The following is an 18216-nucleotide window of genomic DNA, read 5'->3' as shown; positions in this document are numbered from 1 at the left end:
TGTATGGAAGAGCTTCAGCATTTGGGGCTTTGAAGTTTAGGAAAAGGTGACCCAATGGAGCTTTATGGAAAGTGGGAGGAGTTTTCCTTCAGTCTGGCCCATCCAGTGAAATCAGTTGGAGTAGAGGGGGCAGAAGTGGGAGATAAGCTCAGGAAGTTTCCCTTGCCTTATTCCAGGCCAGGCTCTTTGTCCATCTAGCTCAGCTTGTTCCGCTCTGGCTGGCAGCAGTGGCTCTCCAGGATGGTCTCAGGCAGTGAGAGCTGTCTTCCTCAGAACCTGCTGCTAATGTGAACCTTTTAATTGGGAATAAGTACTTCCTCACAATTGATCTATGCAGCTCGCTGCCCCAGAGGTGATGGCCACTAGCCACTCGTTTAGACAGTTTTAAAAGGGGATTAGACAACTCATGGAGGAGAAGGAAGGAAGGCGGGCGGGTGGGTCTGTCAGCAGCTGTTAGTCATGATGGCTGCATGGAACCTGCTGGGCCAGAGGCAGCAGGCCCCTGAATGCCACTTGCTGGGGTCTGAACTGTGCTTGTGTGCGCACATGTGAGCCTCTGCTTCCTCCAAGTCCTGCTTGAGGGTTTTCTGTCAGTGTCTGGTTGGCCACTGTGGGGAACAGGATATGCTCTCTTTACATTCTTCTGAGGGCAAACGACTCCCAAAGGGCACAGAAGCACAACCCTTGGTGCCCCAGACATGCACTGCCTTCATAAGCCAGGCCATTCCCTGCCACTGCCTGAAGAGCTGGGAGTGTCGATTTCTCAAGGGGGAACCATCATAGTCATCTTTTGGTAGCTCCTTAGTGAATAACAGATGGCCGAAGCAGAAAGAGAGGGGGCATTTAGCAGAGGGGGGAAGCTAGGAGAGCCATCTTGCACCCTTGCTTGCACAACTGCTGCACAAGAGCCCTGCAGTGTTGACCAGTGGCATCTTAAATACCTGGTAATTGCTGCCATCACTCCCTGTCAAGTTTACAGCACCCAAACGGGAGGGAAACCTGCTCAAGGGTGTGTGGGATCCTGAGACAACAGACTCAATGTTTCCCAGCCAGATCCTGTCAGTTTACTCAGGGAGCAAAGCTAGCAGTCAGAGCATGTTCTCTGTCTGTCTGTCTCTCTCTCCACCTTCACCTCCCCACCCTGCAAGAGACCAGAGCAGCCTGTTGTTCTTTAACAACTCCAACGTTACACTCCCGTAGCATTAATCAAATGACACAGGCACATGAGGGAGAACCAGAATCCTAGAGGCTGGGAAAACACACTTCAGACCCCAACAGCCCACCTATATGAGAAAGGAAGAAGACAAGTGGACAAAGCAGAATGAAAATAAAATGTGCTCTTTTAGTTTGAATCTAGTTACTTGCAAAAAGGCTTCTTGTCTCCTCATGCATCACACAGCATAGTTGGTCAGTTTCAGGTTTTCTGATGGTCAGTGATGGAGGATGGAACGTGAGGGACAAAAAGCTACATAACACAGCTCGTTTTTAAAGTTTGAGTGGCACCTGACTCTTTTCAATCAATCAGAGTGCATGTCATATTAATCAGATAAAGGGGATTAACACATTTGGGGATAGGGGACATGGCTGACACCCCCACAACTAGCAGGTATGGCTATTGCTGGTGTAAATCATCATCAGGATTTCTCAAACTTTCTGCCAGATGAACTTTTTTCTGGGCTTGTAAATTCAGGATCTGGGTTGGGATGCCTGCTTGCTTTGCTCAGCATTAATGGAGGGCAGGAGAACAGATCCTTTTCTCCACAGGGGGCATTGCAAATGGAAGCCTGGTGACCCAGAGAGAAGCATTCCCCTATTACTGTGCAGGGTCAAATGTCAACCAAGTTCAGGGAAAGGGGTAAAATATCCATTCAGAGTGCAGGTGATGCACTCCCAACTAACAAGCAGGGTGATTGGTGTATGTGTACTCTGAATGGGGGAATTTATGCCAGACCCAAGATAGAACCCCAAATCTCCAGTAGTATTAAGCTCACATTTAACCAGTTTGCTAGCCAGAATACTGTATGAATATTGTTTGGCTGAAATCAAGATAAATTATGTCCACGGCGTTCCTACCATCCACTAAGCTAGTATCCCAGTCAAAAACAGGTTAGAGTAGCTTGGCAAACCATGCTGGCTTTTCTGTACTTCATTTTTAAAGGCAAGCCACCTACACCTTGCTAGAGGAATAAATATGCCAAATTATCAGAACTCTGGTATGTTAGAAGGCAACAACAGCAGTAGCCCCAATTCATCCAGCAATATTGTTATTCTCTAGTAACCTTCTGAGTCAAGAAGAAGCTTCAGGTTGGCCACTGTGAGAGCAGAGCATTGGACTAGATTGGCTCCTCTTGGACCAGTCGAGCTACAGCCAGGCTCTTCTGATGTTCTTACCTATCGTGCTTCGGAAACTCTGGTTCTACCCTCCCATATCCAAGCACATGACAACAGTTTTGTGGTGACTCTGTGGCTTATTCCTCCACACTTCTGTAGAGGTGCCTCTTGCTGTACATGCACACATATATGTGCCAACTAAAGAGGAGAGTGGAGTATTGCGTGATGTCTTCTTCACATAACTTTCTAACCTCTTAGATGCTTTTGGATTCTTCTGGTGTTTTTCAAAAATGAAAGCTTTAGGTCACCCAGGTGTTGAGTTCTGCAAAAGCAGAAAAGGCATTGCCCAAGAGGTGGTTACATCTTGTCTTTCAGACCAGTTAGGAGCTTTGAGGGCATGGGACTAGGGTGTGTGTGCATGTGGAAAGGAAAAGAAAAGAAAGACATGTCAGCAGTGGGTGGTGAGCTTGCTGTTCCTGGTGGTACTTATCTTTGGCACTCCTTCTCCACAGTCCCTCCTCGCTTTGTTGTCCAACCCAACAATCAGGATGGAATCTATGGCAAAGCAGGGGTGTTGAACTGCTCTGTGGATGGATACCCCCCTCCCAAAGTCATGTGGAAACATGCTAAAGGTATGTTGCTGGATATTTCCTTGCGATATTGCCCCCATGCATTCTCCCTTCCGGTTTGCTAATGGGAAGCCTGTACTGGTGGGGATTGAAACCATCCAACACATCTTCTCTAGGGGGCATGCTCAGGTATAGCAGCTGCTATGTGCAAGGGACAGACAGGTGTTCAACTCTGCCCAGTGTTGGACGTGTTTAAGGGCCAGTGAGAGAGATTGTGCAGGCTCTGCTAGGCACAGCACAGAGGATCTCCAGAGGACCCCATGGCATCTCTGGGTCAACCAAAAGCACTTACAGCATCTCTCACCCTTCTCTTTCCTCCCAGGCAGTGGGAACCCCCAGCAATACCACCCAGTCCCCCTCACCGGCCGCATCCAGATCCTGCCCAACAGCTCACTGCTCATTCGGCATGTTTTAGAAGAGGACATCGGCTATTACCTGTGCCAGGCCAGCAATGGAGTCGGTACAGACATCAGCAAGTCCATGTTCCTTACGGTGAAAAGTGAGTATGCCGGCTGGGCCTGTTCACCTGTCAGGGGTCTCAGTCCAAATAGATGCAGGTCTTCCGCAGGCCTTCTGCCTGGCCTTGGGCAGGACAGCCTGAGATCGCCTTCTCCCTCCATTGAAAATGGGTGCCAGTACTCTACCTTGGTGCCCATCAAGGGGCGAGGGCTGCTCCTGCCCCTGAGGTGCTGTGGAGGCATCTGATTAACGTAGGGCTCTGAAACTCCATCCCTGGTCTCCTGAGGGTCAGGCTGGCATTGGGCACTTCCTACACTGTCTGGCAGTCCTGACTTCTTGAACCCAGGAAGCTCCTTGTACCCAGCCCTGTCCCTCCCACTGGCTCTTTGCTAAGTTTACCTGCTTCCCTCCATGTGAACCCTGCACTGCTGCCTCTGCCAATGTGCTCCGTCTGCTGGCAGCTGCCTCTGCCTCTCTGGCTGCGAGCCAAGGGCTTGTCGCGGTGGGCCCCGCGTGTCTTGGCAGATTGGCGGCCTCTATATCCTCTGATTGCCGCCTGTGTTTGCACTGTGAGCTCCTTTATCATCACTTGCGGAGCTTGAGCTCTCCTCTGTGGGCTCCCGGCAGTCGATGTGCAAGGAATGGAGCGCTGGATTGATTCCTGTTCCCTTGGGGACCTGATTCCCTCACACGATCAAAAAACACTTTGTCCTTAATAAAAGCAGGCAATCAATCTACATCGTGGTGGCGCAGAGAGGAGGCAGGGCAGCCGTCTTGCTAATTCCCCACACGGTGGCCTGGAAGTGTTGTTAAGCAACATCGTTCGTGATCGGATTCTGCCTGGGCCACCCTCGGCAGAGTCAGCAGTTTCCAGCTTCTCTCAGAGCTGCTGTAGTGAAGATAGGAGGACCCAAAGGCTGGGGGAGGCCTCTTAGGTGCAGAAAGGGGTGTTGGGTTCAGGAATTGGCCCTTCAGCAGCAGTGGGGAAAATGCCATCCTGTGACAACAAGCTTCAGCTGCTTAATGGGGCTCTCTGGATAGCGGGCAGAGGGAGGTGAAGGCTGGTATGCATGAAAAGCAGGGGCCGCAGCTCAGACAGGTCCCTAAACAGGTGACCTTTTGCATCTTTTACTTGGTAAAAGATCCAGGTAGGAAGTCAAGGAAGGGGAAGGAGTGGCCCTTGGCTTCTTAACCCCTTTCAGGGTCACTTACCAGGCAGAGGGGAAACATGGATGGGATTGCTGTAAATGAGAGGGCCAGGCCTTTGAGTGACCCTGTTGCTGGATTTCATTTGTTACATGTTCTCTGTCCTTTTTGCTGTTGCTTTTATCATTTAGGCACTGTGTGGTTTTATTGTACTGTTTTATTTTTTTCTCTGGACACTGCCTTGGGAGGGCTTTCCCTGAGAGCCATTGGATCTGCAGGCACCCAGGGCCATTTTGACTGGCCTTCCAGGTCTCTGGTCCGTAGGGCTGCTGCCGCCCAGTTCACACTTCCCTTGTGAGCAGTGCCCTGCAGACTCTTCTCTCTTGGGCAAAGGCCCAGGCCCACCACTCCCTTGCTCAGGAGCGCCCCCTAGTCAGCAGGTGCACAAGGCAGGGTGTGCCTGGAGAGGTGCCCTCACTACTCTGTAAGCATAACTGATTGCTTCCATGCAATTTGAATTAATCTCATGCTTCAGGTGAAATGCAGCTAATCAGTGTAGACAAGAAGCTGAAATGGGTGCAATCAAATTAACATCACAGAGCTGGCACTTCAGAAAGCCCACCCTCTTCCCCTCCTTCCCCTTCCTCTGTTGCTGTTTCCATTTTCTTGCCGTTCCAGCCTGGGCTCAGGATGGAAGAACACCCAGAGCTGTGACAATTCCCTTTGTAGCCGCCTTATCTCAGCCCACCAAATGGGATCAGCCTCTTGTCTGCATCATGTTAACAAGGCACAGAAAGGAAGAGCTTGAAAGGAGAACAACGTTTTGCTTGGCGGGTGTGAAGGGAAGTGCTCTGGCGAGTGCCCTTTGCGGAGAGAGCTTTTACGGTGGGAATGGCCTGGTCCATTTCGGCCCGTGTTGCCTCATAATTGTTGGCATGGTTTCAAAATGGTAACCTCGCTGAGTGTGCTGCAAAACCCAACTCTCCTGGAAAGCAGACAAGTGAAGGGCTCCTTTCTGGGTGTTCATCCCTCTGTCCATTAACATGTGCAGCTCCCTACTGTAATAGTTGACCATAGTCTAGGGAAATAATAATAATAATAATAATAATAATAATAATAATAATAATAATAATAATAATAATAATAATTTATTTATACCCCACCCATCTGACATGGTTTCCTCAGCCACTCTGGGCGGCTTCCAACAGAATATTAAAATACAATAGTCTATTAAACATTAAAAGCTTCTCTAAACAGGCCTGCCTTCCAATGTCTTCTAAAAGTCTGATACAGTCGTACCTCGGGTTACATACGCTTCAGGTTACATACGCTTCAGATTACAGACTCCACTAACCCAGAAATAGTACCTCGGGTTAAGAACTTTGCTTCAGGATGAGAACAGAAATTGTGCTCCGGCAGCGCAGTGGCAGCAGGAGGCCCCATTAGCTAAAGTGGTACCTCAGGTTAAGAACAGTTTCAGGTTAAGAACGGACCTCCAGAACGAATTAAGTACTTAACCCGAGGCACCACTGTAGTTTGTTTGTTTTATATATATATATATTTTATTCAGGATTTTCTTGTTTTACAGAAGTGTAGTGCCTCGTAGTATTTTTCTTCATGTAACATTTTTACAAATCCGTTTCATTTGTTGAGGCATTAGGGGGAGAAGAAAAGAAAAAAGAAAAAAGAAAGGGGGGTGGAGAGAGGGAAGATGGATAGGGGTGGGGTCGGGTGGCGGTGTTTCTATTATGTTTAATGTATGTAGAGTTTGGTGTCAGCGTTGCTTGTGTTGCTCACTTGTGTTCCTTTGGTGGTGAGAGAGGTTGGGGTTGGCCTAGGCTGTGATTGTTTGCTTGTGATTGGCTGTGGTGGTCTTTGTTTTCGTGTGTGAGTGAGGTGGGTGGGTGTTTTGGATCAGGTTAGCCATATTGATTTGTATGCTGTTGGTGGATTATTGTCATTGTCCTGTTGGGCTGTGTATGTGATAAAGGGGAGCCATACCGAGGTGAAGGCGTCTTCTTCTGTTTGTCCCCGTGTCAGTTTCAGTTTATTAGTTAATTTTTCTAGTAGGTCTGTTTCCCATACTATTTGGTACCATTGGTCCATGCTTACTCCTGACAGGTCTCTCCAGTGTCTGGTTATGGTGTTTCTGGCTGCTGAGAGCAGGTGGGTTATGAGTTCTTTGTGGTGTAAATGGGTACCACTGTAGTTGTTTTTTCCTTTGACATCTGGTGGGAGGGTGTTCCACAGGGCAGGTGCCACTACTGAGAAGGCACCCTGCCTGGTTCCCTGTAACTTCGCTTCTTGCAGTGAGGGAACCACCAGAAGGTCCTTAGTGCTGGACCTCAGTGTCCGGTCAGAACCGTTTAGGGCTTTAAAGGTCAGCACCAACACTTTGAATTGTGCTCGGAAACGTACTGGGAGTCAATGTAGGTCTTTCAAGACCAGTGTTATGTGGGATGTTCAGCAGCACCAAGGCCAGCCTTCTCAATTTCCTCGGTGCCCAAAGGCATTCCTGCTTTGTTGTCTGCGCAGTGCCTTGCTTGCCCTCCTCGTGCAAGTCACTAACTCAGAGACAGCTGTCTGTCACACAGTCTGTCTCTCTCTCTCTCTGGCGGCAGCTGCTGCTGCTGGTAGAACTACTGGAGATCTTACAAATTCAAAGTGTAACGTGAGTGGTAGACTTTAAGGCGTCCTATAGGGAAGGGAAGGAGCTATAGCTGTGCCATTTGGAACTTGATGTTTGGGCAGCATGTCTGGCCAGGGAAGAAGAGACGGCTGTGGTGGATGTACTCTATAGTGAGCTCCTCTGCACCAGTCAGGCTGAAAGGAGTTATGTGTGTGGATTGCAGATGAGTCGGTTATTTGGGAGCATCGTAAGCACCCCACCCAAAGTAGTGGCTGATATGTGGTCCCCTTTGCTGCTCCACTGTTAAAAGACTGGAGCCAACCCATCATGCTACCGTCTGCTTACCAAGCCAATTGGGTTTGGGAGGTAGGACATCCACCGAAGAGACAAGGCCAGGCGTATTTCCCAAGGGAGGCTGCTGCTTTGGACCACTTGAAGTGTTGAACTGTTGTGAGGCCTAGCTCCAAGGGGGAGTGGCTGTGGCCCTCAGGCAGATCCAAGCGGGGAGAGAGGTTTCTGCAAAAGGCTGGCCTGCCCCCTCCAGGTATGTCTGCCCACACAGGAGGGCAGCTGGCTGGCTGCTTGCCATGCTCCTCTCTCCTCCTCTGGCAGTGCTGAGGTGGCACTGTGGGCATTGACCTGGAGCCTCAGAGCTTCACAAGACCAGGAGGGATGAAGGGTGGCTTTGTCCTCTTCATGCCTCCATCCATCCAAATCAAGATGGGGGGGGGCAAGTAGAATTGGTTTCCAGCCCCAACTTCCTGGACCCTGCCCAATCCATGCCAGCTCTTGCCTGCTTCTTAAATCACATCTCATTCTTCTCAGCAGGCAGTGCCTCTCTTGCTGTTACAAGCCTGGTGGGGGGCAGGAATGCCAGAGTCGTTCATGCTCCTGGGTGGTTGCATGTGCTGTGGGTTAAGTTGCTTTTGTTGACCTTTTCCCTCTCTGCCTTTTTTCTTAACAATATTTAGAATATTTACATCTTGCCATTTTCTAAAGCTCTACCTGGATGCTACCCAGAGAAAGGGCAAAATGCAGACATTGTACAATGGGCAGCTAGCTTCTTTCAGGCTGAGGGCAACATTGATCCATGATCAACCTTCCCGGGGCCACTTGCCCAAAATGGCACTGCCAAAGTGTAAAAGTGAGTGTGGTTACTTATTTATAAAAGGGGTAAAAACACATTTTGATATAACAGAATCAGAGCAGAGGGCCAGCAGGAATAGCGACTTTTAAAAGGGGGAGGCGGGTTTGGGAGAGTTCTGGGGGACAAGAAAAAAGTAGTATTCCAGTGAAAGTACCTCTTGCACCAGTGAGTAATATATATTTAAATAAATAAATAAATAAATAAATAAATAAATAAAATGGGCTGATTTGGAGGTACTGGTGTGGGTGGGCACAAAATCCTGTTGGCATCACAATATTGCAGTGGAGACCTATGAGATCAGTCAGAGATGATAGATAGATATAGATAGATAGATAGATGATAGATGATAGATAGATAGATAGATAGATAGATAGATAGATAGATAGATAGATAGATGATAGATATTTTTGATAAATAAAAAACCAAAATGGGAGACACTAAGCTTGTTTTGTCTTCATGGCCACAAAACTCGTTTTGTCTTCATGGCATCACTGCAGGTAACCCATAGAAGCAGTAAAGATTTAAAGAACCACAAAGAACCTGCTAGGGGACCACACGCACCCTGCAGTTAGCTACTCCAGCTGTGGAAGCCAGCTAACCAAAAATTGTTTGTTAACATTTTGATTTTAAAATCCCCAGCAAACATCATCAAAGCAGGAGCAAAGGAGTAATTACTTATCAGTAAAAGAACCAGGAGTCAGAGTAAAAGTGAAATGAATCATCCTATTAAAAGTGTGGGAAAACTGAAACCATTTGGTGCCTCCAAGTCACCCAGGTCTGTGGTCCAGGGTGGCGGTGGCCCCAAAGCAATAGCTGTATGGAGGCTGCCCACCGTCCAGAGGACATTCTCCAGGCACCTGTCAGGAGCATTCTCCTCTGCCCATCAGTCCCAAAGGAATCCCTCCATTTCCCACCTTGTGACTTTCGCGGAGCCATTTTTATTTCCCCTTGTGTTCCTTGTGACCCCCAGAGGCTGCTGCTTGTTTCTGTTCTCATAAACTAGCTGGTGGCTTTTCCCCACTGCGAGAGGCTTCCTCGCCAACCAACCCCTTCTGGCTCCTCTACACAGTCTGCGGCTGCATGCAGCATCTCCCTCTGCAGGCCCAGTTTTGTGTGGGGAGTTTCTGAGGCTGGGAGTCCACGCAGCTCCCCGATACGCCCTCCGCGGTGTCCACACGTCACAAACGGGAGTCGCCTGCAAGCCAAGCTTTCCCCGGCTGCTAATTGAATTCCATTGCTAGGGAAAGCAGAGGAGCCGTAGCTCATTAAACCCTCTTGTGCCCCATTAGAACAGTGTGTGTTGCCTTTGCGGATTGTCATTACCATATATTATGGCACTGTTTGTGTATGCCGTGCATTTTTAAATCTCTGCTCCCTGAGCCTGCTTGGCTGTGTGCTCGGCTCCCCACCCCAGTGCTCTTCGGCAAAGCAAGAGCCAGGAGCAAAAGCCACAATGGGGGCATTCGTGCGTGGCTGTGGCGCCTAGTGGGTAACTGCAAGTACATGGAGAAGCATCAGGGCAGCTCCAGCTGTGATGCTCCAGGCACTGGAAGGGCTGAAGCGGCCTTGTGGGCAGAGGAAGCCCCCCTGATGCTGATGCTGCAGGAGCCGAGGGGGTGGGCAGCAGGGAGCCAATAGATGCAGCCCTCCCGAAAGCAGGCAGGAAAGAAGTGGGGCTGTGGGACAGGAGGAGGAGGAGGTGCTGCCTCACCCCCCACACCCCTCACAGTAGCAGACTTTGGCCTGGCTTTCCATTCTCCTTGGATCTCCACTTTGCCTCTTTGCAGGTCAGGCCACTGAGGAGGAGGGCAGGAGGCTAGCCTGGGACGTATTCATTGATTTCGTGATCACTTGCCGCCTTTTGGGGGGCATAGCCCACCCAGCTCACAACATTAGCTATACAGTGGTACCTCGGGTTAAGTACCTAATTTGTTCCGGAGGTCTGTTCTTAACCTGAAACTGTTCTTAACCTGAAGCACCACTTTAACTAATGGGGCCTCCTGCTGCTGCCGCGCTGCCAGAGCACAATTTCTGTTCTCATCCTGAAGCAAAGTTCTTAACCTGAAGCACTATTTCTGGGTTAGTGGAGTCTGTAACCTGAAGTGTATGTAACCTGAAGCGTATGTAACCCGAGGTACCACTGTACAGTCATACCTCGGGTTGAAGTAGCTTCAGGGTGAGCATTTTCGGGTTGCACTCCACGGCGACCCGGAAGTAACGGAGCGTGTTACTTCCGGGTTTCGCCGCTCGCGCATGCGCAGATGGTCAAAATGACGTCATGCGCGGAAGTGGCAAATCACGACCCACGGACGCGGGTTGTGTTCGCTTCAGGATGCGAATGGGGCTCCGGAATGGATCCTGTTCGTATCCAGAGGTACCACTGTACTAACACCCATGGAAATTAAATGTCAAGAGCAGCAATACTTGGTTTATTTGTCAGTTTATACCCCACCTTTCTTCAGAGCAGCTCAAGGCGGAGTACATTGTTCTCCATCTATTCATTTCACTATCGCAATCCCTTTGAGGAAGGATTGTCTTAGGGGACAAATTCGCCCCCAAGTCTAGCACTCTGAACTACTACACTGCGCTGTCTATCTGACACCATGCCGTTACAGCAATCCATTGCAACTCTTTTAAAATGAAGCAAATGAAAAGCTGCACTTGCGGAGGCTCTCTCTGCTCTTGGGCTGCAGCCACCTCTCTTTGAACTCTCCTTTCCTCTTGGGCAGAAAGTTTCTGTAGCTGGCAGGCAGCATCCAGGTGGGTGCGCCTGGGAACCCCGGCATCGATTGGGTTGCCCGCCAGAGTGTGGCGTCCAGCCGAGCTCCGACTTGATTAACTGGAGCAGGAGGGTCATTAAAGGCTCGTTACTCCAGGAGGCCTGCCAGGAACGCTGCTCCTCAGCAGAACCTTTCCAAGAGCGGGTGTGCTTGTTGACGTGCCGGCTGCAAGGAGCAGCTCCTTGGCAGCAGGGAAAGGATTCTGGAGGGAGGAAGGGAGGCAAGCTGGGCTAGAGAGGACCACCTCTCCTTTCTGCTCCTGCACAGGTGGTGGTGACCCCTGTGGAAGAAGAAGAAGAGCATAAGGTGCTTCCTTCTGCTGAGTCAGACCATAGTGCCACCTAGCTCAGAAATGTCTGCACCAGGGGTGGGGAGCCACCTGTGGCCAGTCTTGGTCTGGGTGATGTCAGCTGGTGGGCAAAAGAGGGCGGGGGGATTTGGTCCTGCTGGGTCCATCTCCTATGGCAGCGGTTTTCAACCTGCGGGTCCCCAGATGTTGTTGGACTACAACTCCCATCATCCCTGAGTTCTGGCCTTAAACACTCCTTTAAGTGGCTTTGCAATGTTTCCATGGTGGGGCATGGGCGAGTGGAGTCTGCTGGCCCAGGCTAGTCCTCACCACTAAAGCAATATCAGCCCCGGGCGGTGTCATGCTTGTGGCTGGTGGTGCTTGGGTAGCCAGGGCTAGCCTGGTGTAGTGGGCTCTGTTCGCCTCCGCGCTCCACCCCCAGTGAGGGTACGTACCCCAGGCACTGGTGGGACCTGCTCTGTCCTGTAGCCCTGCTTGATCAGAATGGCAGAGGAGGGGGCCCAGCAGATGCCAGAGTTAGCATTGCCAAGGTTGCAGGTTCGACCCCTGTAAGGGACAGCTGCCTATTCCTGCACTGGACTAGATGATCCTCAGGCTCCCCTCCAACTCTTCAGTTCTATGATTCTTTAGGGGCTGCTTGGTTCCTGCTCCTTTCCTCCCCTCCCCAACACCCCAGCATCTTCGTCATCCTCCTCCTTGCTTATCAGGTGTTGGAGGGGGTGGAACAGATTTGGAAGCGTCCCTCCTTTGGCTTTTATTTAAATCATGGCCCTGCACATTAAATCTCCAGCATCTGCAATGCAAAGTCAGGCTGGCTTGTTGCTGTGAAAATCTCCCTCTGTATTCTGGCCAGGTTCCTCTGAGTGAATTATGCAAATCTCTGATGGAAAAATATTCCAGGGCACATCCTTGAGAGTGTAAAACCTTAGTCAATAATTCATACTCGCCTGTCTCTGGCTGCGGCTTTTTCTTCATTATAACTTGCGCCTGGTTATTTGTCTTTCACATTTTATTGTATATCTGGGTGTAATACTATGCATTATAAAATTTATCTGCTTCATTATTTTATGATCCCTAGTTGTATAATGCCAGGCAACGTCTCCACTTCTGGCTGCAGTGTTCAGCACTGAAAGTCTCTGGTTGTTGGGGAGGCGCTTGGCCGCCTTGACAAAGCTGGTGATATTGTATCATGGAGACCGAGGAGCAGGAACCCCCTACGTGTAGCACCCCCCCCAACTGGGAATTAGAAAGAAGTCTTAGTTGTTTACTTGTGCATATCCAAAGGCATCTGCAGAGACTCCCAGGTCCCTGTGCTCAGCCAAATGGATGCAGTTCATGCTTTTTCTTTTTAAATATTTTTATTAGGAATTTAAACAAAACATATTAGCTTACAACATATCATCCTTGATTTCCCCCCCATTTCCCCCCTTCCCCCCAACCCACCCTCCCCTCCCCTCCCCCGACTTCCCTCAGTTCCAATCTCTGGTTTCTCTATAGATGCTATTCTCTGCATGTTACAAAATTGTATAAATCCTTAATTTATCTGACTGGTTATTATCAATAAAAAGTTTGTGGATGTTTATTCAAAGCCTGCCAAGGAGTCCAGTTCGCTCTATTTCTTCTTTAAATACTTTGTAAAAGGTTCCCATTCGTCTTTAAAGTCAGAGTTATCCTTGTCCCGTAGTTTATGTGTCAATTTTGCCAGTTCTGCATAGTCTATCAGTTTCTCTTGCCATAGTTCTTTAGTCGGGTTTTCCTCGTTCTTCCATCCTTGTGTTATTAAAACTCTTGCCGCCGTTCTCACATACATGAAAATATTTTTCAACTTCCTTGTCAGGTCTTTTCCTACAATCCCTAACAGAAATGCTTCAGGTTTCTTAACAAATGTTAGATGGAACATTTTCTTCAATTCATTGTATATCATTTCCCAAATTTTTAAAATTTCATTTCAATCCCACCACATATGGTAAAATGTCCCCTCCTTCCAACACATAGGATGCAGTTAATGCTTGTGCTGGGAGTGGGGGTGGAGGGAGAGTCCACAGCTGGACTCCGGCCCCTCCCCATTTGTTTGCTGGGCTCTTGCCCCAGGACTCCCCCCCCCCACACACCTTGGGCCATGTTAGGGCCTGAGTGCCTCTCCAGTCTTGCCTTGGCTAGCCTGTGGAAGCAGAATGGTGACATAGCAGAGGTTAAAGCTTGGATGTGGGTAGCGCTGTGGTCTAAGCCACTGAGCCTCTTGGGCAGGGGTCGGCAACCTAAGGCCCATGGGCCACAAGCAGCCCATGGGGGTCATTTAACCGGTCCATGGACCCCTGCCACCCGCTCGGTCGGCTCCTGTGCGCCGTGGTAACCCGGCACGGATAACAGCGGGGACTGCTTTCCGCGACACTGGCCAGCTTCCCATTGGCTGCAGGAAATGGCGTTTGCGCATGTATGCACACACACACACTGGGGCCCACCACGGCTTCTGCGGGACCATGAACTGGCCCAAGCCACAAAAACTTTGCCAACCCCTGCTCTTGGGCTTGCCGATCAGAAGGTTGGTGGTTCGAATCCATACGATGGGGTGAGCTCCCATTGCTCTGTCCCAGCTCCTGCCAACCTAGCAGATCGAAAACACACCAGTGTAAGTAGATAAATAGGTCCCGCTGTGGTGGGAAGGTAATTGGTGTTTCTGTGCGTTCTGGTTTCCGTCATGGTGTTCTGCTGCATCAGAAGTGGTTTAGTCATGCTAGCCACATAACCCGGGAAGCTGTCTGTGGATAAACACCGGCTCCCTCGGCCTGAAAGCGAGATGAGCGCCGCAACCCCATAGTCACCTTTGACTCGACTTAACCTTTTCTTTTTTAAAAAAGCTTGGAGCATGCTGGGAGTGTGGTGGTGTTGCTAGAGGTTGAGCTAGACTACGGGTTGTGGGTGTGGAGCAGCTGAGTATAGTCAATGGGTTTCTGGTCTGCCTAAAACCCTGGAGAGCAGTTCTGGACAAAGCTAGTCTTGCTGGTTAGCAGGCCAATCTGGGATCAATCCTTCTTTCCTGGTTTGTTGGAACTGGATTTTGCCTTCCTCCCCTGGCTTCCCCCTCCCCCCACCTTGACAGAGCACCCCTTTGCTCCACCTTCCTCAAGCCCCTCTCTAGTTGTACAACACACACCAGTGCCCTGCTCTTCTGTTTCTTCCTCTTCTCACAGTCCCTGCCATGATCACCTCTCACCCCAACACCACCATCGCCATCAAGGGGCAGGCCAAAGAGCTGAACTGCACGGCCCGCGGAGAGCGGCCCATCATCATCCGCTGGGAGAAAGGGGACACCGTCATCGACCCAGATCGCAACGTCCGATATGCCATCGCCACCAAGGACAATGGCGACGAGGTCATCTCCACACTTAAAGTGAGCAATGGGTTGTGGGGTGGGTCGTGCTGGGTATCTTGTCATTGCCTGTAGGGCCTGATGATCCTGGCTGATTCCCATGGCAGACTGGGAGTGGCTGCTGTGAGCATCCCGCCACCTCCGATCCTATGCAAGGTGCTGCCATTGCCTGGCCAATGTGAAAGAGTTCCTTTCTGATCCAGTTGGAAGGAAAAGGGAGGACAAGTGTACCTATGAGTTGGGGCATGGGAAGGAGATTGCAGCCTTTTCAGGCCTGCCCTGGACAGACAGGGGCTCGTTCTGAGAGAGGGTGTCTTGTCCGCAGCTCAAACCAGCTGATCGCGGGGACTCCGTTTTCTTCTCCTGCCATGCAATCAACTCGTATGGTGAAGACAGAGGTCTCATTCAGCTCACCGTCCAAGGTATTGTGTTTCCAGTGGAGCTACTCTAGTGGGTATTTGTGTGAGAGGGAGGAGGGAGGGATGAATCTGTCGCCTCCAGTTTTGCATGTTTCCAGTCCTGACTTGACTTTCTGCATCTCTTTATGATTCATTTTTTAATGTCCTCATGAAAATTCATGAGCATTTTGATGCAAGTCATTTACCCTAATACATTGCATTTTTGTACGTTATTTTCACTAATTATGCATGTTTATGCATGCTGTCCATTAATAGACAATTTTTTTTTGGTTTGAGAACTGTTCTGCAAAACATATATTGTTTTGGGAAGTGTGAATTTATTCTATGTATGTCTGCGTTCGCGTGAGAGGGAGAGAGAGAGAGTACATAAAAAAAATAAGACTTTCAGAAGAGCACCAGTGAGAAAATGGCACGTTCTTCTTTGCGCAGGCCATCAAGATTGCAACCACCCATTGCAGTCCTTTACTGATAGTAGTTTTGTAGTGCTACTGTTGCCTATTCAACAGAATGAGAAACATCAAGGAATACCAATTTCTAATTTCCTGCTCACGTTCTTTTTCCTCTGTGACCTGTGGAAAGAAGAACTTGAGCACAGCTTCTGTGTGTATGTGTTTGTGTGCCCAGCCTTTTACGTAGACCCAGAGCCAGCCCAAAGCAAGATGTGAATGAGTAGTTTACAAGTCAAGGGGCGGAGAGAACCTCTTAATTAACGTGGTGGACGTGGTGCTATTCTATGGAGGCTAATATTGCTTGATCAGCCCCTGCTTCTTTTCAGGAGGCGGATGGGCAGGCAAGCCTAGCAAGCAGGCAGAACTGTTCTGGGATTGGGTGACCAAATGGGTTGTATTTCTCTTTCTGACCCCATGTTTCCCCCCTCGCAGAGCCACCAGACCCTCCCGAGTTGGAGATCCGGGAGGTGAAGGCTCGGAGCATGAATTTGCGCTGGACGCAGAGGTTCGACGGCAACAGTATAATCACCGGCTTTGATATTGAGTACAAGAACAAGTCTGGTAAGCTGCTCTGCTTCTTGCAGAGCCATGAGTGTGCTTGGGTGCAAAGCGCTGAATGATGAGCTTTGCTTTTGCTTTGAAGAAGTAGTCTAGCACACAACTTGTGTGCGTGTCAGGAAGCTTCGCAAACCACATCTCAATCATATTTGCAAGAAATGCTGTTGTTACATTTATTAGCAGCAGCGGCTTGGTAATGTGCTGCGGAGGGAGGGGTGAAGTTCGGAGAGAGAGGCTTGCCTTGAGACCAAAGTTCAATTCGAACTGGGGCCTTCTTGCCTTGCATTGGTGTTGTAGGATTCTGTGTTAAGATGAGGACAACTAAATAATGTTGACAATAAAAAAGTGTTGTTGGAAAACTGCATAGCAAGTTCCACCACCCTCTCATCCCATAGAACAGCGGTTCTCAACCTGTGGGTCCCCAGATGTTGTTGGACTACAACTCCCATCATCCCTGAGCTCTGGCCTTGCTAGCTAGGGGTGATGGGAGTTGTAGTTCAACAACATCCACAGGTTGAGAAAGTCTGCCATAGGACATAAATTGGATCAAACCAAATGGTGCCATTTGGTCCAGAATCCTGTTCTTACCTCTTCTGGGAAACCCCCTAGCAGGACCTGAATGCAACAGTAGCGCTCTCCTCCCTTGCGATCCCCAGCAAAGTGTACTGACAAAACTGTTGTGACATGTTGTGAAAAGTAGCTTCTATTTTCCAAAGAATACCTCCAGCTGAGGCAGCCACTTGGCCTTGCAACCCAAGCCCTTGCTGCTCAGGAACCATCAGAAACAGGCTCCTGTGTCTTAAAAGCAGCATCTCTGTTTCACCAAAGCTGCTGGTTCCTGTATAAGCAGTGGTGAAAATCTGCTCTGGCACCACACCCTCCTTAACAACAATAACCAGCGTCTACCTCCCCCACTCCCCAATGCCATTAGCAACAGCTGCATTGGGGCAGCTGGAGAAATTGGGGGCAAATAATGAGTGGGTGGCAAGGCCACGGAGGGTGTTGAAAGTAAGGATGAGTAGCTGTGTTGGATCTAGGACAATCGGGGTTTAAAATTACATGGCTGTGAGTGGATCAGACACCCCACTTCACACCTTTGCCCTCAAATAAGCAGAATTAATAACATCAGCAACAAAAAGAATGTGTACAGTACTTTCAAATGTTCAAAGAAACCCCTACAACGTCCTTGTTCTAACCTTTGCAACAAACCTGTAAGGCATTTGTCCATTACCATATCATAGTTTTGGATCTCCTCGTATGCAAACACAAGGAGAAGCAGGGGCCACTGCCAAGTCTCCCCCTCTCCCCCCCCCCCCAAGTGCATCACCTCAAACTGCCAGTTCTGGTCATAGGAGAAGGCAAGGAGCTCAGCACATACAACTCTGCTATACATCTGGGTGTGAATGGTGGGCTGCACGTCCCTCACTAGCTCCCTCTTCCTTCCAGATTCTTGGGATTTTAAGCAATCGACTCGCAACATTTCCCCAACTATTAACCAAGCCAACATTGTGGACCTCCACCCGGCTTCCGTTTACAGCATCCGCATGTACTCCTTCAACAAGATTGGCCGCAGCGAACCCAGCAAGGAGCTGACCATTAGCACCGAGGAAGCAGGTACTTTTCCTCATGCCTCCTTGGCAGGCCTCAACCTGCCTCTCTTCAGCTTGCAGTTCACTCTCTAGCCCCCCACCCCACCCTGCACAGCTCGATGTAAACTCAAACAGGTAATAAATACGGTGACCCTGGTGATGGGGGAAAGGTGGGAAAGAGGGAGGATGAACCCAAGATTAACAACAACAACAACAACAACAACAACAACAATAATAATTTATTATTTATACCCTGCCCATTTGGCTGGGTTTCCCTAGCCATGCTGGGCGGCTCCCAACAGAATATTAAAAACACAATACAACATCAAACGTTAAAAACTTCCCTAAACAGGGCTGACTTCAGATGTCTTCTAAAAGTCAGATAGTTGTTTATTTCCTT

General features: G+C 49.4%; 1 protein-coding gene across 1 annotated transcript in view; it reads left to right on the top strand.

Annotated features, from left to right (window-relative positions):
* DSCAML1 (DS cell adhesion molecule like 1) overlaps positions 1 to 18216 on the top strand; it is a 171971-nt gene that overhangs the window by 126277 nt on the left and 27478 nt on the right. The window contains exons 10-15 of the mRNA XM_081171578.1: positions 2844 to 2963; positions 3283 to 3459; positions 14623 to 14822; positions 15127 to 15223; positions 16102 to 16230; positions 17674 to 17841. Coding sequence (XP_081027704.1) covers positions 2844 to 2963; positions 3283 to 3459; positions 14623 to 14822; positions 15127 to 15223; positions 16102 to 16230; positions 17674 to 17841 — 891 coding nt within the window. The remainder of the gene's footprint in view (positions 1 to 2843; positions 2964 to 3282; positions 3460 to 14622; positions 14823 to 15126; positions 15224 to 16101; positions 16231 to 17673; positions 17842 to 18216) is intronic.

This window comes from Podarcis bocagei (genome assembly GCF_964188305.1).
Source record: "Podarcis bocagei genome assembly, chromosome: 15".
Lineage (NCBI taxonomy): Eukaryota > Metazoa > Chordata > Lepidosauria > Squamata > Lacertidae > Podarcis > Podarcis bocagei.
The sequence above is the reverse complement of the archived record's forward strand: the minus strand, read 5'-3'. Positions and strand labels throughout refer to the sequence as shown.